Genomic DNA, 24,216 nt, shown 5'->3' with positions numbered 1-24,216 from the left:
TTTTTTTGTTTAAAAAAAAGATGATTCACGATGATAGATAGGAGTGCAGTGCTTTAAAAAAAAGGGAAACCAAGCAAAAATGGCTTGTTTGGCTTGCCTAAGGAAGAGTAAGAGTTAACAAAGGCAACCATATAATCTCCTTTGTCTTTATTTTATGGGACAGATAGATATATAGACAGATAAATGTGGCCATGTGGCTCCACTTTTATTTTGATACCATCTGCTTCAATGACAGGACAGCTTGAACCAGGACCAGATTAATATTCACCTTCATAACAGTGAATCTGGGCATCTGGCGTGGTGACAGCACACACAGCGACATAGCCACTCACCTACTGAGTCTGCAGGCCTGTTGTAGGAGTATTAGACTGCCTGAATAACACACACAGCCGTGCACACACATTACCGTGTGTTACCTGTAATCGATGCTCTAATGCTCTCATCCACTCCAAACAGGTGATTAAGGTATGATATCAGTACCGTGATGTACTGCACGTCTGATGGAGAGGAGGGGATTAGGCTTGTTTCCTGGAAAAAAAGCGCAGTCGATATGATATGCAGTTACCGCTCGTTCACAATTGAATTGGGAATCCGCTGTTTGAGCTCTGCGTCCGGGTCAAGTGGACGTTTTAAGAAAGCCTAGAAGATTTTAATGTTATCAGGGGCAGTGGAAATAATACTTTTCAAGGATCTGTTTACACAGTCAGTTCAGTCAAAACCTGATCGGGGCTGTGAGAGAAGCCTATTAGTCCATTTACTGGCAGATGTTACGTTTGAATCAATGTCACTGCTCTAACTGAGAGTTATCAATAGTTGAGTGTTGTCTGTCAGCCGTGACATAATGAGATGCTGTGTGTGGAAAGGTTATGAACTGCATTTATGCTCAGTGCCCGGCCTGGCCCGGCCTAGACTAGGTTATTTATAGACAGACTGTGTTTTATGCATGGTTGGATGGCTTACACACATCGAGTCAGTGATGAAGCCACACTCAAAGGCAAATTAGCATTAGTAGTAGGCTTGAGCACAATCCCATACGTTTACAAAGTCCATTTGGTGATGTTGCCACCGTGTTTTTGTATTTCCCAAATTCAAGTTAAACAGTGTGAAATAGCTTTCTGTGTTAAGTCCGAGGTTTCTAGGTGGGTGTTATTTTGTTGTAATTGCTAACGCAACACACATATCGTAGTTCATCTTTTGCTTTTTGCAGTATACACTAGGGTGTGAAGTGCATTACTTCCTATTGGCTGAACAGAAATCATAGCAGCAGTTATACACCTTTATGACCTCTTTATATGTTCAGGTACTCTTAGCTTTGGTTCTGCTTACAGAGTATTACTATGAGTAGCAAGTATTTGTTCTCAGGCTGGCATGTCAGTAAAACCATAACTCATAGCTTTTCCTTTCAAGCACATTCACACCACATGAGGCTGGATACGAACACCCCCAACTCCTCCTACATGCACATAATCGTAAAAAAAAAGGTGACAGAAGCCCCCCTACAACTTTCCTCCCTCTGTCTCCTCTAAGTTAAATTTATGAAACTGAGGGTGGAGCTGCTTCCCTTTTTCACCCTGCATAATTCATGAGGACCGTGGCAGCTACTTTATCATTGGCCAATAATAACACATGGGACGCCACTGTGGCCTTACCCATGGGACCTACGAGAGGGAAAGACAAAGGCAGTGGTAGGACAGGGCTACAAAGGGCCTGTCTAGCCTCCACAGAGGCATCTCAGAGGACATAATGGGACCTGCAGGGCTAGCCTGCTGCATTGAGGTTGGCTGCTTTAATTAATGTATGATGCTTGAGAATCTCTGGAGAGCTCATGTGCGTGATGTTGAAATCAGAAAGGGCTGCTTCTCTTTCTGCACCATTAATTGTGTTTAGGTTATTTGTAAGGTCTATATTGTGTTTCATTTCTGTTAGGAAATGGACCATATCAGGCCATCAGAGACCCAGTAGGTCACTCGGATGTTGGATGAAAAAGCTGTGAAATGATCAATAAAGTACCTGATGTCTGTGTATTTTTTATTTATATAGTGCCAAATAACAACAATAGTTGACCAAGATCTTACAATAGTGCAGAGAAAACACCAGCAATCAGACAACTATGATCAAGCATTTGGCGACAGTGGGAAGGAAAAACGTCCTTTCAATAGGAAGAAATTTCTGGCAGACTTAGGGCGAGGCAGCAGTCTATTGGGGATTCTCACCTCATACTAATGAAATGAGTTGATGTGTACTGTAGCTTTTTTTCTGGTGAAGGCTACTTTTTTAAAGCCTTGAGTTTAGCCTTTTCTCTGTTGGTCTCTTGGTTTTTGAAGCCAAGTGGCCATATTTGGCTAAGAAGTTGGAGGGCTAAGTTAACGCTAATGTTTACTTGGTTAGCAAAGTGCATCCATCAGTTATAGGGAACACAGTCGTATATGCATGTTATTAACCTCTTAGTTGGTCTATTACTACCAACTGGGCAGCAAAGAACAGTTTTTTGTCAGGTAATTGCGTAAAAATTCCCGAGACGGTGCCAACTAAGCTAAGGGGAAGCTTTGAAGACAACTCGCAGTTGTCTTAGCGGCCGATGTCTCACCTGTTTAGGCTTCAATACAATGTAAATAAATGAGGTATGTAAAAATGCACCTCTGCTGCTGTTGTCATTAAAGGGAAGTTGTCCAAAAAGAGAGTGAACATGCTTATTTCTTAAGTGACGTTGGGCAATGGAAGAGTCTGTGGGGGCTGACTTGTTTTTAAGCCTTCTAGAAAACTGCAGTTTATGTTTTGGCACTGGTGTGTAGGCATCATTTTTCAAACTAAGAGGTTGCCCTTTGGTGAAAGGAAAAAGAAAGATGTCAGTGCAATGAACAAAGATTGGTTAAGTAGACATTCGTCTGTTTATGTGTCTGGAATTGTGTAAACGGCACGTCATTTGCTTTTACCTAGCATCAGTATATCAGTATCAGGACCTAGTATCAACATAAAGCAAGAATTTGACCCATTTTGATCAGCGCTTTTACATTGCAGGGACGACCATAATTGTAGTCTAGACACAGCTCAACCACAGCCAAAGCAGCATTCTGGTTTTCTACCCAACAAAGACCACATAATCAGTAGTTGTTTTTGACTCAGTGGAATTCAGGCTTTAGCTTTAAGAGGAACCGTGCTTGTCATGGTGCAACCAGCAAACCCTCCCTGTGTGAGCTGGTTGCATTTGTCTGAGTGTCTGTCACAGAATGTACTAAAAACCCAATAGTGAAAGGATAGGGTAAAGGACAACCAATGACTGGCTGTGAATTTGCAAAGAACGCCATGAAATTGTTACTGCGTTGGGTTTAAAAGCATATAATTATATCATTTGATTGAAGTTGAAATCTGCCCTTGCGCCCCAAACTTGTCTAGCCTGCTGTTGCGTTCCATGACACAGGATTTTAAACTGCAGCTTCAGAGTGAGAACGCTGCCGCAAAACCAACCAGCTGCTAAAAGTCTGTCAGTCAGACCGGCCGTGAGCCTCAACGTGCACAGGAAATCAGGAAATGGAATAGAGGAAGGAAGTGAAACTAAACATGCCCTCGATCAAGCTCAGACCAAAGAACGCAATTAAGAGAAAAGCCACTTCTCTCTTCACAGTGCACAAAAAAAGAAGAAGAAAAAAAAGAATTGTTCTTTATAGAATTGTCTTCAAAGATGTCAAGGCCGATTCTTCATTTTTGGAAAGCGAAAGTGAGAGAATGACGGCGTGTGAATGACAGTCTGGTCTAATTTTAACACGCCTCAAACAGCAGAGAGGTTTTCAGAGAGCACTGAAGCTGATTAACTGTCAAAAAAAAGCAACAGAGGATGCTTTCTTAATTTTTGTGCAGTGAAGACCCGATTAACACATTTATGAATTCTATTAATGCGATGCAGACTAGTGTGATGTAATCTATCCATTATACTCTTTAAAACAACTAATAAACAGCAAATGTATTTATTTTTGATCATTTTCCATAATACATATTGACAGGTGTGTGGTTTCACCTGACCTGGATATGACTCTTTAAAGGTCTTGTACACACGGTACGCTGAGAGAATGGTATTATACATTATACATGGCACATATGTATATTTTATTGGACTCAGACCAAAGTTCTGTGATGCAAAGCAAAGAAGCCACTTTCCCACAGTGAGCTCTGTGTACAGCAGGCTTCAAAGACTCAGAGGCTCGCACTTCAGTTGCAGAGACAAAAGTCAGATACAGAGATTTGAGTGGGAGAATGAGAAAGACAGAGAGAGGATGTCTTCATTTTCTTTTCGGTGCCTGTGCAATGAGGCAAGTCATATAAGCTGAGCAAAGGGGATCTGCATCTACATAACAGATTGCGATCCTGTTTAAAGACGTGTAAGAAGGCACCTCAGATGTCAGCTTCTAAATTTGCATTTGCACGAATGTTTCGAGTAGCAAAGTTCAGGGTTTGGTGTGAAGTATCAGAGTGCAATTACAATGTATTTATAGAGGAATAAAGCTTAGTGAATGAAAAATCGAATGTAGTTTTTTATAAAAAAGCAAGGGAATAGATATTAGGGATGGGGGGGGAAATGGAAACAGCACAGTATAGTGATATTTCACATAGTGATCTTATATCGAGACACTAAATATTGATATTTTACTGTGAAAATACTATGGAGAAAAGGGCTAATCTTATGCACCGCAATCCTGAGATAACGTTAGCCTAGCAAACTTAAATTAAATCATCTAAACTAAATCACCAAGGCTGGACCGCTTACCCCGACAAAGCTTTGTCCTAATTCAGAGCAAACTAATGGCTCAGTCACACGAGTGAAAATAGAACAAAAAAACTCATTGACAATAGTGTGACATCAGACTGATATCAGACCAATAGATTATTGATATGAGATCGATAGCAGACTAACTTTGCCTTATGACAACATTTATGGCAGGTTTTAGTGACAGTGTTGTGTATGTGTGCTTGACAATTTTAGCTTTTTTGACACCGATATTGTATATCGGACAGATATTGACAAAACTGAACTCTGAGGACATAATTTCCAGTAAAGAAAAGGTTATAAATTACAAAATGTGCTGTTGCGATACTCAGCATATCACAAAATGTTGAAAAGAAAAGGCGTTAGATCCAATGTAAATTTGTGCGTCACAGACTCGCATCTCACAAAGACCTGCTCTGTGGATTCGATGGACACTACAAAGTGTGCTTTTCTTGTTATAACAAGTCTGAAAAGAACTTCTAATGTTTTTGTGGAAGTAAGAAACTGAAGTTGAGTCTTCTTGCTTTTCAAGCACAATGAGGTTTGTGGAGTTTGATACATAGAATCAGAAAGTGTGAGTTTGATATCTGAATGGATTTAACCTTCTCAGCTAGTTTCCAGTGACGTCACTTTGCCTCTCTGGTATCATATCTCATTACATTGTAAAGATTTTGCACTGGAGCGTACTTTTTCAGCTTTTCTGCTTCTTTCTGTTGAGTGTTGTTATGCAGGAAAACAGCACCAGTGACCATCCTTATTACTTATTATTCTCATCCTTATTGTATGCGCACTCACACCTGTGAGTCCGCGTTGCATGCTAATTTTGCACACGCGACCAAGTGCATGCTATTAGTATGCAGTATACAAGGGTTCAGAGACAGCTCATGAGTCCCATGATGACTCCATCTGAGCTGTTGGAGCTCGGCTGCCCTCGTTGGTTCATTTTGAAGGAAAGATTGCACCTGTCAGAGTGTAAACACCACATTACTGCACTCATGCACGCCACGTTGTTGCAAGGCTCCACGGCCTTCCATTTACAATTCCGGTGCAGTTGCGCTAGTTTGTTCCAGCGTGTCACCCCGATGACGTTCACGTACATGTGCGGCTTTATGTACAGTGACATGGATGTAGACATTTGCAAAGACGCCATTGCGTTGCATCGCACTTGTGCACAGAGCAAACTGACCTTTCTTCCTGTCACCAAGGTAACAAGCCGAACCACAGCCAACCGGTAAAGGCTACGCTCCAGTGCACGTTAAAACTATAGGTAATGTATATGCTGATTTTATTAGGAGCTATTCGCTGGTGGAGAATGTACTTGCAATCAATATTTATTATGTTACTCAGTTGTGGTGCTTTGGATTCAGTTAATCACTGTTGAGTGCTCTGAGAGCTTTAAGAAAGTCAATACTGTCTGTTGTCTTTACTGGCAAACAATCATCATCACAAGTGACATTTAGTTTTCAAGGAGACCCTCGGCGTACAGTATGATTATGAACATTTAAAGAGGCGCATTAGCAAACAACAACTGCAGTTTTACCTTTTTTCTGAGCTCGGAAATGTCAGGATACTATCTGGAAGACAGTCGGGAGCTGCAGATGTACACATTGATGATACCGGCGTACAACCACCAACCACGCTCATAACCTTTTACTGACAGGTTTACTGTTGTGGAAAGCCTGGAGCTGGGAGAGATGGGTGGAAATGAATGAAGCTGCATATATCTTTTGTGCACATGAGGGAGATACATTTTCGTACAAGCGTATGGACCCGGAATAGAAAAGCCGTCTGCAGTTCATGAGATTATTGTCTTTTCCTGCAGGGACAGTAATGTGTAAGGTGCCCTGTGCTGACAGTGTGGAGGTGATGGATGGCCGTTGTCTGTCGGAAATGGGAATGTCCGCATTTGTGTAATGGAGACAGAGAGGGGGAGAGTCCCTGAAATAGATTAGGAGCTGTTGTGACTCAATACATGTATAACACAGCACATGCAGGTGATGAGGACAAGGGACAAGGTCAGTTAAAGGCCTGAAAGGTCGAATTAAAGGCTCTAATTTGCCAGAAATAAATCTTTGTGGAAGGTGGAAACGGACAAATGTTCAGTTTATCCTTCTAAATGTGCGTCTTTTCACAGCGTGGTTCCAAAAATAGGCCCTGCACAAACCCATATCAGTCAAACCCCACTCGCCTGAATGGGCAGCGGCACACACACATGCACACGCACGGGTCAGACAGCCATTGACCTCGCTCTGTCAAGTAACACGGCAGAGTTGTTCACATTTTTTAACACAATCTTCCAAGAGGCAGAAAATAAGGGAGAGGAGGAAAGAGGAGGAGACGGAGGAGGGATGCTGTCTGCTCACCATTCACGCTTCAGTGTTTGCTCATTCAGTGTGTACGTTTTATTTAGTGCTTGACACAGTTTATATGACATTCAACTCTCCACTCTCCACAACCCTGACTCCTTTTAATCCTGCCGAGCCGGTCACAGTTGAGTTGAAACTGCTTGACCTGCGTTGCCGCAGCCACGAGGGTTCATATCTCACACAGTAACACTAATTCACTCGCCTTATCATCAGGGGTGGGGGCAGGGGTAAGCTTTGTGTACATGTGGGGGTCATCTGGGTTAAAACCAGGATTTAATGGAAAATGGCTACCGAGTCACGTACTGGTGTTGTGGGGGAGGTAACAGGGTTTTTCCCCTCTTGCCTCTTTGTTGCCACAGAGAGGCTCGGGGAGCTGTACTGTAAGCCTGCGCCTGGCTCTTTTGTGTGGATGGGGAAATCAAAGCTCTTCAAAATGTCAGAAATGTCACGAGAAAGGCTTCCTGTCATCTTCACTTCTTCCTGTGAATTCTCACTTTAAGTATCGGGGGAGTTGAGCGTGCAGCTTAGGGCGCCATTCACCTTCATGTATGTAAATGTCATCAGGTGACGCTGATGACATTTACATACATGAATTTCAAAACTCTGCTTGGGCAACATGACGATATTTGAATTACTGATCGTTCTGGCCTTTTTTTTTAGGAGACATTAAATGCAATTCTGTGGTTTGGAGCACCTCTTATAAAAATTAAAGACTTGTGGACTTAAGCTTGAATCATTTGTTGTTTAGTTGCACAAAATCCAAAGAGGGCATCAACCATTTGTTTCATAATCTTGGTTGGCTGTTTAGTACCAACTCAAAAAGTCTTGCAGTTCTTTAATGCTACATTAACACTACAGTAAACAGTGGAGTTAGAGACCGTCTGTGGCACAAACTCGGTTATTGCAATCAAATACAATGAATTTTCCATCTCACTGTCTTTGAATAAAAGACAGGATCGAGGTCTGCAACCACTTGGAGACCACTTGCAGTCTTCAGAACGACTTTGGTGATAGAAGGGCAATAAGATGGAGTCAGTCTGATATGGGTTTGTTATTGAATTGGTTGACAATTGCATAATGCAGCAATTAACAGTGAATAATCCAAAAATTAAAGCCTGTATTTATAAATTCCACGGTTTGCAGTTGCTTGCAAACCTTTGCCAGTCCCTCTGAGAGTCTTTACAGTATGTCAAAGTTGGACCGTGATTGTTTGGAAGTAGAATACCTCCCACAAAGTGACCTGTGCAATCACCTTGCAATTGAAACTGGTCATCCAGACGAGTGTGTTGCACGCTCCACCTCTGTTTGCTGCAACTACTTGTAATCAGGTGCTGAAATGTGAAGAAAAGTAAATCATTAGCCAACCACCGATTTCTTTTGTAGTTTCCTGGGTGGTTGTGGACCTATTTTTTCTCTAGTGTGACTGAGGTTTGACTCGGTGATGGTTATTGTTCTGTGTATTTAAAATGAAGCATTAATGTGTATTTGGCTTAGAAAGTTAACATGGCAACTTTTTAAAATCAAAATTATTATTGTTTACACATTCAGCAGACATGGCGTGAGATACTCAGTTACTAATTTGTGTTTCTGATTATCCAACAAGTTAAAAACTGGCATTCACGTTCCTTTTTGCTATACTTTGTTCTCCACCAACCACTGAAGGAAATATCTGGCTCTTTGGCCGTTTACGAGACATGTGCCTAATTTTTCTGTATTTTTTTGCTGCTGGGAAGGTTGCATATAGTGTTGAACATCTGCATTGAAAATAAGTGGCTGCTGCATCTGTGATTCAGGCTGATCAGATCAATGATCCTAAACAATCAGCTGAAAGAACCTGTAGAGTGACGGGGGTGTCAGTAAAGCGATGTGGTGATCAGAGACCATAGAAAACCAATGACATTCACGAACTTTTAACAATTTATTTTACCAGATAAACTTTTTTCAACTTTGAGGGAAGGGAGTGAAGTGACTACCAATGAGAGCGAAGGATGTAGTTGATTAGATATGACAGGGTGGTAAAAACATTAGCGGGTTACCTAGGCGACAGGAACATGGACCATCTGCTCGTGACCAACCATCATCGACAGAGTGATGAATAATGACAAAGGTGATGACTTTTCATGTTTCTGCCATCATAAATTACCCTTTTTAAATTACACACTTTTCCATTCTTAATTCAAAATGAGCATTTAGCTTGAGTCATTCAGCTGGGAAAAACCTGCACATTCTCATTTTCTCTCACTCTCGTTGATACCATAATGCTTGTCCCTGACAATTACTCCGCATACTGAATGGAAGGATTAGCTGGAACACCACATAGAGCTCCTGGACACACAGATGACTTTTAAAGCTCACCACGTCCAAAGGGAGTGGGAACCAATGAGCCTAGTCACATAAAAAAAAAAGCTGTCGATAAAGAGGTGATAAAGAAGTTGTCATTAACTAGCAGGGAATATTCAGAGTCACGAGTGAATGGGAAAATAATGGGGACTGAGACACTGCGTTGAATTTTATTGTAAAACAAAAGCAGTGCAGTTTTAGTGCACTTTAAAAAACGGGGTTACTGCTTTACACCAGAAAGAAAAGCTGCTGAATACTCGCTGATAATATTCTGTTAGGATGAGTAACATGATGAGCGTCTGGCTGGCTAGGCTGCCTGTTGTGATGATCCCAAGCCCAGGCAGAGAGAGAAAGGAGCGTTTTTGACAGTGTCAGCAGACCTCTGCCTGCCTCCCACCTCCCGTTTCCTGGTTACACAGCTGACAAAAGCTCCTACATGACATGGATGTGACCCGAGCGCTTGGATAGTGATATCTCACCCACCGGTTATGACTTAAGAGTCTTGGCAAAAGAGCTCCACAGATCAGGCCTGCGCACATGATGTAATTCACACCGGATACAATATCTGAGTGATGGAAAGTGGCAAGACAGTCAAACACGATACACCTAATGTATATATCTCCTCTACATTTCATGGTTTCCTCTTTCCTATCCCATTTTGCTGTCAGCAAGCAGATGACATTTGGGGAGCTCTTACCTGAGAATTTGGATTCTTTGCACAAAGGCTTTGGGTCCCTCTGCAAAAGATGCTTTGTAATTAATTGATCATAAACAAGGTTTATGTGGGGCGATGGCCAAACGTCTGGCTGTATTTCATTGTGTATATCTATGAGAGAATGAGACCAGGATTTCATTAAGCAACACAATCCACACGGGGCCCATAAAAGGCTCCGGCTTGTTGCTATGGAGCTTAGGCTTGTATCAAGGAATACATGAGCAGAAACTGGATCCTTACTGTGGATACAGGGACATATCAAAAACACTACATTGATATACAGGATTTTTTATCTTTGACTTATATTCCACATGGTTGGTCTCAGAAATGAAATTCACATGTAAGATTTTTAAGCCCTCCATACATCAGTCTTGTACTGTGTAAACTATGCATTTTATCCAAACCTAACTGGCGCGTGTTTGGAGCTTCCTGCTGAGACTTCACAGCCTAATCTGTCTTTAATTCCTTGTTCTCCACAATGAAGCTGTTTGCTGTTTTCACTGAAGTACAGAAATAGGTGCGTGAACATTGTTGGATGCATCTGCCTTGCATGCGGTGCAGTTTCAGTGGGAACATATTTGAATTGAAGGGTTTTAAATAAAGCTACTGCTTGCCCTATTTCGTAAATACATGACAAAAACAAGCGTGTTTGATAAGGGTCGCTGCAGGGGACACCGTGTCACAATGTCACGTCATAAGTTTTACTTGCAAAACACGGTAAAATCTGTTTTGGGGGCTGGATGTGAGAGACATAAAACCCCAAAGATACTGCAAATGTTAACACTGTTTTAACAGCATTTTAAAGACTTTTTCCGTTTAACCAGGCTTACAGTTGGGGTCTGTGGGAAATGGAAAGACATAAAAGGAAAGCATCAAATAAATAAGACAAAGTACAAACTTCGAATGAGGCCTTATTTAGACTTCAGCAGGAAATCTTTGTAGAGCCTAGAACATAACCTACGTAAGTGGTCGACATCGTTGCTTTAATCTTTTGGTGGTGCATTATGGGTTAATTACCTTGTACTCCTGTCCTGGTGTTTTATATGCAGTACCAGCCAATAGAAACAATTAACACACTGGTATTTTTAAAAAGCCTTTGTTGTAGTCAGAGTTTTTAGAGGCTAACATATTTCTCCCTCAAGGTTTTTCACGTTGTACATTACCTCAATTGATACAAGACAGACTAGTGACAATTGTTAAGTCACGAGCGAACAGGCCATTGACGATAGTTGCGGACTGTATCGACCCGATGTGTAGTTACATTGCACATAGTTTACGCTGTAGGTTGTGGTAAAGGTTTTCAGAGAGTTTTACGGTCTAGATGTAGCAACGATGTAGCTTTACAGCCAAAGGATCGATCCCCAGTGAGTGTAGTAGTAAAGGAAGTCTGTAATCTCAGGGGACTCTGTTTACTTAAACTATTTAATTCTTGGATCCTTCTAAAACATCTTTTTAGTTCATCTTCTCTACACATTTAGCTTCCACCTGCAAGCTAATGTTAGCTTGCGTGTGGGTTAGCCACAGATGCTAAAATCACTTTAAACTGGGATATTCTGAAGCTCTAAGTTTTTTTGGACTTCATGGGTTGAGCTGCTGATTTGTGAATCTTTTCTCACATTAGGGATTTTGGCCATGCCAGTATCTCCAGCTCTCAAGTCTGTTTTATGAGCTGTTTTGACATTATGGCAAGGCACAATCTCTCCTTGAGCTTCCTGGATGAGGCTGCTGCCACTGGGAAATGTAGCTTCCATTGGTTGATGTTCTTGGTCTGTAAGGTTTAAGTGGTTCGACTCGTCATGTTAACATCCTCATGAATGCTGTAACTAAAGGTTTCCCAGCGGAAGATCGCGCTGAAACATGACTGATGTTATTCACCCCACCTGTCAGTGGTCTTAATGTTATGGCTGACGGGTGGATATCATCTCTTAATGGCAAATTCTGATTTTTTGAAATTTTCTTTTAGAACTCACTCTCTCATTGGCCTGGACTTGGAGTCTGGATTCATATGTACGCACACACACGCACACACGCATGCACACACTGACACATAAGGCCTTCGATTCTTGCGCCCCAGAGAGTCACTAATGCAGAACAAAAGCTGCCAGTGGAACAGTTAGCGGTTGCCTCATCCCGCTCCACTCTTGTTAATACAATTCCCTCTTTGCTGTCTTCGGCTCAGTGCAGTAGAGAAGCTGTCTTTCATATAGCATGTCCTCTGTGAAGCTGCTTCCCTTAGATAATATAGTGAGGTCCTTTGGGACTCTCCAGAGACTCCAGGCAGACAAGATGTGCTTGTCTGATAAAAGAAAGTGATGTGTACAAGTGTAAACATTCAATATTATTCACTCAGTGCTTGCTTGCTGCTCTACTCTTATCTGGAGCTCGCTGGCTGGGGGCTTTTCTCTCTCTTGTGAAGCCATCTGTAAAGTGTAATTCAATTGCGGCAGAGAGGCATTTTATATTTGATGCATGGACATGCTCCGCACAGACAAATCTGATTCTGCGTCGTACCATGAGAGGGAAGGTGTGTCACGCATAACAGAGTAACGCTGACTCAATTAGTTTCTCAAAAGTTGCCATACATGATTGCAGTCAGGCCTAAAGGTATGGACTCATATATGCGGCCTGTTTAGCAAACAGGAAACAGCGAATGAAATCTGTTTCCTGCGAACCTGTTACCCAAGAAGAAAAAGAAGAAGACAGTCTCCTTTAAGATACTCAAATCTAAAAAAAGGACCTATGGAAAGATCGCAGCCTTTAAAAAAAAAGACTGTATTTCTGCTAAAATGCTTCCACGCAATTAAACATGGCTGTCACCTAAAGTAACCGAGCGTTTCTGCCCCTAATTCAGATACTCCTGAGTTTTTTCAGACATTTTACAAAGCTGACAGTGCTGAGGGGCAATGAAGTTAGTCTATCTTACTTCTTATACACAGCAGTGCAGTGCTTTGAGTTGTCTACATTCATTGTATACTCTGATCCCGTTGTCCTGGTTTGACCATAAGTCCTCATTGCTCAAATGCCCAAGCCGAAACCACACAGCCGTTCCTGTTGTGACTCTGTGTTGGCTGTGATATTGTGTTGTCTTTGTAACTGACGTGTAAGTATCGATTTACTGATAGTTCCATCATGTAAGTGTCATTTTGTCACGCAGCACGTCTAATAATGCTCGGATGTAAAGCAAACAAACAAACAAAAAATGTTCCCAGCAATTTGGTGCATAGTGGTGTGGCCAAAACCAGTACAAAATCTTTCGGAAACATCTCTTACATCAGCATCCTTTTTTTGTCTTCCATCGTGTATTAACTACAGGAAGGCTAAATCGCAGATGCTGCATGCTGGTTAAGCCCTGTGTGTTGACATCACCCCCCTTCACTCACTTAGTGCCAGCAGTTCTACGAAAACAGTGTTAAACGTCTTTTACTTAATACTTTAGACCTTTTCAGTGGTTCCACATAATATGGATAAACAGTTTCTGGACTGAACTCCATTAAGATCATTAGCAAAAGTTTTAAGCTGCAGATGAAGCAAAACACACTTGCATGCTCAGTAAATGACCTTGTTTATTAGTAGAGTTACTTATTGATCATTTGATTCAATTTTCATGTGTCAACGTGCACACTCAGCTGTAATTAAGCTCTAATGGTATAAGGCTGAGAAAGAGTTTCTTTTCATCTTCATTAGTGTATTTGCATTGTGCTGCTTGCCTGCTAATAACCTTGTTGCCTAGTATGGAAAATAGACAGTCTGTGCTCACCAGAAAAATTAATATAGTGGCAGATTTTAAAGTGAAATCCTCAGATCCTCAGTTAGGTCCTCGGAAGAGACAAATCTCCATTAGGCTGCATCAGGCAGAGCCAAATCAAACATGCTATGGGTACACCTTGTAAATAAATGAGCAGCTGAAAGTAGCTTTAGAGTATTCACTATTTGCTAATCTGTCATTATCAGACTGTAATGTTCAATAAACAAAAGGGTAAAAAAGAGATGGGAGAAACACCCTTCATCGATCTAACTAGTGTTGATTTTGCATAGTTTGTCCACAAGAGGGCACTCTACAGTCTCCCTGTTGGCAACACAACCATGAAACAATGGTTTCAGATGTTTCAGATGTCTGTTACACTTTGTTGATATCCAGTAGAGCCCAACAGATATAGAATTTTTAAGAACAATACCGATATTTGGTGATTTTGCAATGTGATATTTCAATATATGAGCCAATAATACTTTTCCATACACATGATACATAAACAGATTTCCCTAACATTTACTATGTACGGTTATTTACTTGTTCATACTCTGCCTGACTCTGTTTGAATCAGCTGGTTGTTGTATTTGTGGGGTTCCACACATGTTGCCAACTGGGAAATTGCCCTCTAGTGGACATATGCAACATCAACCCATCTCCCATGTTTTCTTTACTTTTTTATATGGATATACATATATATATATATGTATATATATATATATGTATATGTAGGGGTGCAACGATACACAAAATTCATGGTTTGGTTTGGTTCGATACTTTGGTGTCACGGTTCGATATTTTTTCGATACAAAAAAATGTTCATGCCTTTTTAACTTGTCATTTATTAAAATTATAAATATATAATTTAACTCAAAAGTGCAGTTTTTAAATTTAATGTTGCTGAAACAACAAAATAATAAAATAATAATAATAAAAATCTATCTAAATGAGAAATCACTCATCTTTGGAAAATGATGATTCCTTCAGTTTTTGTACTTATTTACTTCCAACTTTATACCAGGGAAACAATAAACCTTCAGTTTAAAAATAACTTAGCTAGTGTAACGTCTTTCAGCTCTTTCTCAAACTATCTTTGAGAAACTGATTTAACGCAGCACATTGTATAAAGCTGAAATGGAGGCTGAACATAAACACACCACAACAGTATATACAGATGGACTTGCCTGTGCGCCCAATATTGTCAAATGTACAAGAGTTATATAGCTATGTATTAATGTTAGTAATGTGCTTTTGAATTTGGAAATGCAGCAACTATAACCAGCCAGCTTGTATGTTTGGTGATTGTTAATGAGCTGTGTTTGAAGCGTTGCTTTTTAAATTGTATGTGATTTAGCCAATTTCTCTTGGCTTCATGGCCTCATTTTAACTTGATGCTCTTGTGCAGCAATTTGCTGAAGATAAACATCACAATCATAACTTTATGGAGATCTGAAGGCATGAAGACATGAAAGAGATGAGGATAGAAAAAAAACAAGGTTTTGAGTGTGGGCTCGGACTGTGGGGAGACATCGCTTTCTGATTTGTGTATGTGTATCTCCATGAAGTCAGCCGGAGAGGACACCAGGATGCAGCAGTCGAAAGATTAATTGAATGAGTTTTGACTCAGTTTAGACTGTGAGATCCAGATAATGCAATGACATAATTAGTGTATACATGTGCAGTTAGCCAGCTATTCAACTGACAAGTCAATAATAAGGATGTTCCTTAAAATTTCTTCTTCATTTACATGAAACATAGCAGAGACGATGCACTGTATGGGGAGGAGTAACCAAGATCTTTCTCTCCCTGCTGTGTTGAATTATCTTTTCCTTTATTATGCAGCCCCCCACTGCCTTATTTCAACAGCAGATACATCATATTAGTGAAACACGATGCCTTTAAGCACAGCTTCCTCCCTCTTTCAGAGCTGTGGCCCTCCATTGTCCTAAGCTGTGTGGCCTGATTTGACAGCGAGAGTGAAAGCTGTCAAGTACTATCCAAAAAGCAGAAACTGTACAGTGATGTCAGCAAAGACATGCGCACAGACACGCGGCCATTTGGAAAGAAAAGTGAAACATCACGATACTGCCTGTAAATGTATTGTCCTGCCACTGATACATGAACCTTTTCTGTCTCCCTGACACAGTTCCTGTGCCTGAAGAACATCAGGACGTTCCTGGCAGCGTGCAGCGACGTCTTTGGCATGAAGAAAAGTGAGCTCTTCGAGGCCTTTGACCTCTTTGACGTCAGGGACTTTGGAAAGGTAAGGCACGGCTGCTACAGGCCCGATAAAGAACGAGACGGAGGCTTTGGCATCCACAGCCTGCATCCACCCTCGCTGTGTGCGCCAGCTGTCCCCAAAGACTGTTCTGAATTAGTCAAATGTGCTGTTACACCCACTTTTGCTTTTGTCTTTAAGTCACAGAACTTGGAGCTACATTTTTATTAGTCTTTCAATGATTTCTTTCTTAAAAGGCAGACTTGGTCATTGTGAGAGCATCTGAAGTGTAATTAGAAGACACCGGTTTTCCCGTCACAGGTGCTAATAAATGCAGTCTGAGGCCACAGTTTGGCTTGCTTCACACTCCCAAATCACGAGCTAAAGCTGAAGTCAGCACCATGACCCAGCACTTTAATCGCTTCCTCTCATTAAAGAAAAAAGTCAGCGTGCAGACATTACGAGGGGTTAAACATCTGGCCTCCGGTTCATTACTTTGATAGGGCTCTCAGTCTTCACTCGCTGGGCTGTGGAAGCGTCTGCGGCTCTCCGGCAGCCCTCTGGAAGTCCCCAGGAGGTTGATTTAGAAATACCAGGCTTGAGCAGAAAGAGGGTGCTGCTGCATTTTGGTGCACATGATGTGTTTACAAGATGACAGGGTCATAAATCCAGAGCTTAAAATGTGTGTGTGTGAGAGCGAAAGACTGAAGAACATCGATAGGAATGAAAAATTACTCTGAAACAATAACTACTGGAGCACTGCAAGCTCACTGGTCAGGTGGCAACACTTGAGAGATAAAAGTTGAAATGGGGTACTTCAGAAGAGCAGAGCAACAACACTCTGTTTCAGCTACACTTTCACAGCTCTCTTTGAATTATTGGAACATAATGAAGATCTTCCCCATCTTCTCTCTAGCTTTTTTTAAACTGGTGTACTAAACTGAATTAAGTAGCTGAGAAAATTAAGCCATCCATTCATTTAGTCAGTTATAATTAAAAGACATTTGGACTGAGGCATGTTCCTTTCTTTATTTTCTGGTAGAGCGAACTACAAATACAAATCTGTATCCTTGCTCCTCGGAAACAAACAAATTTTAAAAAATATCAGGGTTTTTGCTTTATGCTTGTAATTGTACCTTCTAATCTTTTACTATTCAAATGTTAACTCCAGTATGTAATTTTAATCCAATAGGATCAACACAGATTTATACAGGGCTCCAGTTCTGTGTTAACCAGATAAGATTTGGTGGCAGATCCATGCTAGCTGTTTTGTTTCTATTCTTTATCCTGTGTTAGCTAGCTACAGCAATGTGAAAGAGAATGTTTTCACAGGATTGTATAAAGTCCTGTGTACCCTTACTAACTCCAAAGGAATTAAGAGGTTAAGTAGTAGTCAGGGGCTGCTAATGTACTCGATTAACTGATCATCAACGAGTGTGAGCACATCTATAAAGCAGTCTTGGCAGTTTGTTGGTCATCACCTGTCATTGTGTGTGTTAACACAATGTCACAATCTTTGCAGGAATGGACGTCCCAGTAGAGTCGCGGACTCGCCATAAAGTCAGAGCCTCGTGTTCATGACAGTACAGTTAGAAAAAGACCGAACAGGGATGGCTTGCTTTGGAAGATGACCAAGAAAAAGCCTCTTCTCTCTATAAAGAACGTGGCAGCGCAGCTTAGGTTTGCAAATCAAAATCTGAACAAACCTCACGACTTCTGTAACAACATCCTTTATACAAATGAGACTGAAGTGGGGATATTTGGCCATGATGATGTATAAGCACCACATTTGGTAAATGAATGGCCTCAAACCCCAATGAGCTGAAGCAATGCTGTAACGAGTGGGTCGTGTTCCCCCCAGGATGATGTACAAACTCATGTAGAAAACTTCTTGCTACTAAAGGTGGTTCTACCAGCTATTGAATCTATTACAATACTGTAGAGAGTCCTGTGACTATATTTCACATGACTATATTTGGGTAGAAGCTTTCAAACAGGAAATTAAAATGTTCTCACATAGAAGAATTTACATAGAATTTACTTTTTTGATATTGGCCACATTTACCACCTGCTACTATTTATATGGAAGTAGTACATGAGGTAGAGCTTTTGTTTTTGGTGCATGGTTATAGTTTCAATGGCTTACAGACATTTCCATGTGAACTTGTCAGTGAGAGACTGATAGAGTCACATAGAAAACAATAAGTTCAGGGTGTTTCTGCTGGAGAATCATTCTGGTGTCTGATTTTGGCCTAATTTTTCTCCACTGATTTCAGTTGGTGGAGGGAGAACTTTGATGATTCTTGAGTGAATCCCACATTGCCCTGAGTGACTCTACCGTCTCTGAAATTAGACTGGAAGCTGGTTGGTAATCCTCGCTCGGCTGGCTCCGCAGAGGCTAATGGAGCGAGGCGGGCAGGGGATGAGCGAAGCTGCCATTTACGTGCAGTTCAAAAAGACTTTTTCTGTTTTTTTAAATTTTATTTTATTTTTTTGTTGTTTTAAAAATAGCTGCCGGCTTGCTTCTGAATAAAACATCAGCCGGTCTGGCTTATAGACTTAGATATAGAGTCTGTGCTGGGAATATCTCTGTCTGCTTCAGCAGTCGCACTGTGTAATCTTAAAGGTATTAAAGTCCTTGACTCTGCTACCTTAGAAGCTGGGAAGGAGCATTAAAGGGAGAAATCCTTAGAAAACATGACCAGACTAGGAAAATCAAGGGTGCGTTTAATTTATAAAACTACATCTGTCTAACTGCTTTTGAAATTTGAACTCGCCTCGGCACAGCGCCGTGATATCAGCAAGTCACAGAGACAAAAGCAGCAGGTCTGTCTGCAGACCTTTCTGTTCGGTGCAAGAACATCTGGTTTGAACATCTGTCTTGTAGACACACGAGGGCTTGTGGGTTCTGCAGGGAGAACAGAAACTTGGATGTGCAGGCCGTGCACACACTGACACACACCTGGCTGACAGAGAGGAAGAGCGAGAGGGCTCCAGAGTTGATCTGTGTGCGATATTTAGGGCAATAGAGCCACAATATATCCTCTTACTGATTTATCTGTGGAAGTGTTTGGCAGCGTGGGCGAAGAATCCACAACGTGTGTTTCACTGTAAGGGTTACAGTCATTTTACCATACTGTATGTCCACTGAATGTAAAACAATACAATGCGTAGCTATTACATGGGTGTAATCAGTGTAATATCTTCATCCTGAAGCTTATGTGCCCCAGATGACATCACTAGCCTGATTATGTTACAGCACATCTGAACACACATACTGAAACAATATTATTTTGTCTCCAAGCTCTTTTGTGTGCTAAGATGTGCACAAAATGTATGGGCTTTTAAAAAGACCTTTTCCTTACATATCATAGGAAAAATGTGCCATCGTGTGCTTAGTGTGCAAGTTTTACATGTTAGGAAAGTTTTGGATGAATGAAAACACATACTGCCATCATCATCTCTGTCAGTGCCTGACTAATTGTCTCACTTCTATTTTATTGCTAATTCCAACTTGTTTTTTTTTAAATAGAATCAAAGTGCTGACGGGATCTTTCCATGCTCACAGAGTCACATGGTGGGCAGTTGATCACAACTTGGAAACAATGACTCGCTTTTTTTTCTCAGCTTCAGTTTTTACACACAGGAAACAAGATCATGCAAAAACCAGTAGCTTAAGAAGTGCTGGCTAGTTGATTTTTGTTTCCAGTCTTTAAAGAGTATTGCGCTGACCAAGCTTCTTTGGTGGTGTGGTCATCTGGATGACTGGTGGATGCTCAGGCCTCCACCCCTGTGTAGTAACCCTCCATTATGTACTGTATTCCATTTTCTACAGCTTTGCATGTGCCAGGAGATGCCACACCTGCATATTGTTAGCTGTGTGTCATGTAAATCATCTGGTGATGAGTGACTACTCTTGCATGCTGTTGTTTTTGCAGCTGCGCCTGACTCATTCATCTGCTTCCAGATCCCTGCGTATTCATAGCGCATTCTAGTTTCATTAATCAGGCAAGGGTTTCCAGGTTTCCACAGTCCTACAGTTATCTGTTTTGATTTCGTAGATGCTAAGTTTGAGTATATCAGCGAGAGGTTAAAATGGAGCAGGTATCCAGTCAGGGATCAGCCTCTAACACAGCGGTCCCCAACCCCCGGGCCACGGACCCGTTCGGTACCGGGCCGCGAGAGTTGAGGTTCGGGTGTGAAATTCATGGTTTTCGGGGTTTTTATCGGTTTTTATCGTCATTTTTTATCGTCATTTTTTATCGTCATTTTTTATCGTCTTTATCGCTAACTCGGTTTTCCTGGGTCTTTTCCCGTGTATTATGAATAAATTTTTTTTTTTTTTTGTTACTGGTACTGGTTTTATTTTGTTGTATTTATCTGCGACACCTTAAAGGCTGTGATAATATTGTTGGACATAAACCGGTCCGTGGCGCAAAAAAGGTTTGGGACCGCTGCTCTAGCAGTGGCTTTCTAGCTTTTCTTTCTTTTTCAAATAGAATATGATGTGGATTATTTGGGTTATTTAGTTTTTTTGTTCTTTTTGTTTTTGGATGGGGTGTCTAAAAGGAGTCTGGACCCTTGAAAGCAACTGTCCTTCACGGAGGAAAGCAGGGAGATAGGGGTTATTGATTGCTGTCTTCCTCCTCAGTTGACTGTGATAAATTTAACTGTGGAAATCCACTAAAGCCTGATGCATCTCCTGACCAGCCCCCCCATCATTTCTCCCTCTCTGTCTATTTCCTTTGTCCTTCAGCTGTACTGCTGATCACTGTGGTCAGATATCATATGTCTAATGGATACTCGGGCTGTATCTTTGCACCACAGGGCTGAGCTGCAGGAACAGTGAGTCGCAACTGCTTCGGAGGCACATTTTAAAGGCTACAATTAGGTTATGATCAGAGTAATTGCTGGTCATTATTTTGTCCTCCACCCCAGATATGGTAGAGATTCCTCGCAGGTTGTTGCTAACATCTTTCCAGCATGGCGTTGGAGGTTGGTGGTGTCGTAGGTGTCAGTCGATTAAACCTGCAATTAAACTCTCAGCCTTGTGGAGCAGTGAACCCACCTACAACAGACTAATTAGTCTGGCTTTGAAAGTGTAGCCTTCTCTCCCATCATGGTGTAATGGCTTTTTCTGCTTTGTGACAACACAACAAAAGGTTACAAAGATGTCAGTAACACAGAAAGGAGCTCGGTTTATGGCTGTTTTGTGTGTTTTTTTAATGCTAAACGAGGCCTTCAGAAAGAGAAGCCGGTCCAAACCTCTGCAAAAGCAATTAATCTGATTTTATTGGCAGGCGGCTCGAGACCACAGCTTTCTGTGGTGGACATTTCAACTTACAGAATGCATGTGCAAGCCTTAACTTTATAAATCACTGCATTCCAGTTGCATTGTGCATGCTGGCTGACTGGCACATCTACTTTTAATGGAGCCGCAAAATTTATACGCCTTCGGCTCTTGGTGTGCAGATCTGTGTACGTGGCTCGCTGTAATTAGCTCAGGGATGCAAGGGTGTCATCCACAAATATCTGAAACTTCACACAGGTGAATGGCTCAAGGACTCAAACATTTTAACCACTGAGTATAAAGTGTTCTTGTTGTAAATGCTGTTTGCTATCACCCTACATCCCTTTGACTTCAGTGGATGTTCCAGAGAATTCTCCACAGTCTTGTTACCAGAGAAATGTTGGCCATTCAGTGGTTTTTGTTTACCTTGAGTTCCAGCATGTGTGAAAAAGCTTCCTTGGTTCACTTGCTGTGCACTTGGGTTTAAAGTCAACCCCAAAACAATTTGACAGAACCTGCTGAAAGCTCTGTGGATAATTCATGGACTCCCGGTGACTGACTGCACGGCAGCTGATTTCACTGGAAACACACTTCTCATAACAACTGGTTTCTTCAAGCATGAGCGCGTGCACTTGTGCAAAAAACAGAAAACCCATCATGCACACACACACACCAACCGCCCGAGCTCAGTCGTGTCTTTCTGAAGATTACTTGGCCAGACCCTCCAAGCCCCCCCCCCCCCACCCCGCAGCTCTGCTTGCCGGCTGCAGGAATGGATTGTCTCTTTGATTGTTTCAGGGTGTCAAAGAAAAAAACTTCTTTGATGATTGTGGACATCTGTTGGAGCTCTCCGTGTGAGCTGAGTTGAAGTCTTAGCTTGTGGCAACCATCACCTTACTCTGTGCAAACACAAACGGAGCTGAAGAGTAGGCTGTCATGGGAACTTGGGATCTTTTGGTTATGGATTTGTGAGCTGCAGACAACATACGCCTTATTTGTTGCTCTATCCAATTTATGCATCGCACATTTTTCCTTGGATTACATTTTTCATTTAGTCAGCTCACAGGTGACAAAACATACACAGATTTCTCCAACAACCTGGAGCATTGGGCAGCGTTCATTGTGACGAGGCTCACTGTAATAGCTTTTGTGGACAATTAGATGAAACCGGGGAAGGACCGGCACTAACATGGCCCGAGTGAAGCAGAAGCTAAGACTCATCACCACTGCTAACAACGTCCTCAAACAAAGGCTAAAACAGGCCCTCAAACAATAATTCTGTGACATTTGAAAAGCCACACGGGTCTTTTTAAAGTTGAATGAGGGAAAAAGATGTCTGATAGTGTCGGTGGTAGTGTTTGCATACGAGTGTGTGAGAGTGTCTCTATATTTGTGTGCATGCTACAGTGACTCCTCCGAGGGCTGATTCATCTCAAGTCTCAGTAAGCAGCAGGAAACAGGAAGAGGAAACGGTCACCACAGAACCCCTCTGGGGTTGTTTCTATATTCAAATTTGCCTTCAGGTGTAAGGGTGCATGTGCACTGCTGTCTGTCTGCATGTGCTGCATTTTGACTCATACCTGTAAAATCCAAACCACCCACCCCGGTGAGCAGTATTTCCCACCAAGGCCCCATGGTGCCAACCAGCCTGTTGAGGCCTACAGTATATTTTGTGTAAGTGTGCTCTGGTGAGCCAGGCCTAGACAATTGAACTCCACCCCACCACCCCCACCACCACTCTCCACCTCCTCAGTCTTGTTCTGCCACAGGCTCTATCAAGCCCGCACTCTTCCTGTGACCGGGCTCCGGCCCCTGGAAGTGGAAGCGTGTGTGTGAATGTGGGAGAGTTTATGACACAGAGAGGAAAAAGAGTGTGCTCTGACTGGAAAACTGGGTGGAAGGGGAATTTATATTTATATTCTTGCCACTTTTGGTCAGCGGTGTGTGTGTGTGTGTCTGTGTATCTTTGTGTAAAGACATTGTGTTGTATGTCCCTGCCCCATACCAGTTCAAAGGGGAGCCTCCCGTTGAGCGTGAAACACATTAACCCTTCAGGTAGTCCTACTGTAAAAAGATTTAAAAGGATCTCACTAGTTTAAAAAAAACTAAACCGATCCTTCAGTGAGGTTTTTTAAAAAATTAATTTTTCTAATTCTTTGCTTTTGCATCTCAAATGAGAGTTGTGGCCTTCTTCTGTTGCCAATCGACATCAGGAAACAGTAAGAGGCCAACAGCGGTTGTGCTTGCAGCGGTGTTATGGTAAAGGCTTTGTGTGTTAGGCTGCTGTTCGGTATTGAGGTTACCTGGGTGTTTAAACATGGCAGGTATTTATAGGCCATTGCCGACACTGGGCCAGCCAGAGAGCATGTGAAGCTAAGCCACCGCGGTCAGGAAAGACGACAGAGACTGAAGCGAAGGACTGAAAACCTCCCCTCCTCCCCTCTCTGCCCTACATTCTGACAGATTTTCTTCTTACTCCTGCTTCAATATGGAGTGTTTTGCTACCTGGAACTACTGACCTACATCGCAGTGTGGCTAAATGGTACAGATGCATTTGAGGGCATTTTGTTATTTTCTTTCTTCCATTCTTTAGACAATAAAGTAAAAGTTTGGTTTCACTGTTATTTTGAGCAGTGATGGACTACATTTCATCGGTGGGGGTTGCTTCAGTTTTTGACATTATTTTAGTGGCTTTTCCTTACAAGCAACTTCCATTTAGAATCAAATGCATATCTCTTGTTTTGCGTGAATATCTGTTGGGACCTGGAAATTATAGATGG

At 41.8% G+C, this 24,216-nt stretch overlaps 1 protein-coding gene across 1 annotated transcript in view; it reads left to right on the top strand.

Moving 5' to 3' along the window:
• LOC116335748 (guanine nucleotide exchange factor VAV3) overlaps nt 1-24,216 on the top strand; it is a 91,390-nt gene that overhangs the window by 1,209 nt on the left and 65,965 nt on the right. The window contains exon 2 of the mRNA XM_031759500.2: nt 16,075-16,191. Coding sequence (XP_031615360.1) covers nt 16,075-16,191 — 117 coding nt within the window. The remainder of the gene's footprint in view (nt 1-16,074; nt 16,192-24,216) is intronic.

This window comes from Oreochromis aureus, linkage group 9 (genome assembly GCF_013358895.1).
Source record: "Oreochromis aureus strain Israel breed Guangdong linkage group 9, ZZ_aureus, whole genome shotgun sequence".
NCBI classification, from domain to species: Eukaryota; Metazoa; Chordata; class Actinopteri; order Cichliformes; family Cichlidae; genus Oreochromis; species Oreochromis aureus.
Note: the sequence above shows the minus strand (reverse complement) of the source record. Positions and strands in the feature narration are given on the sequence as shown.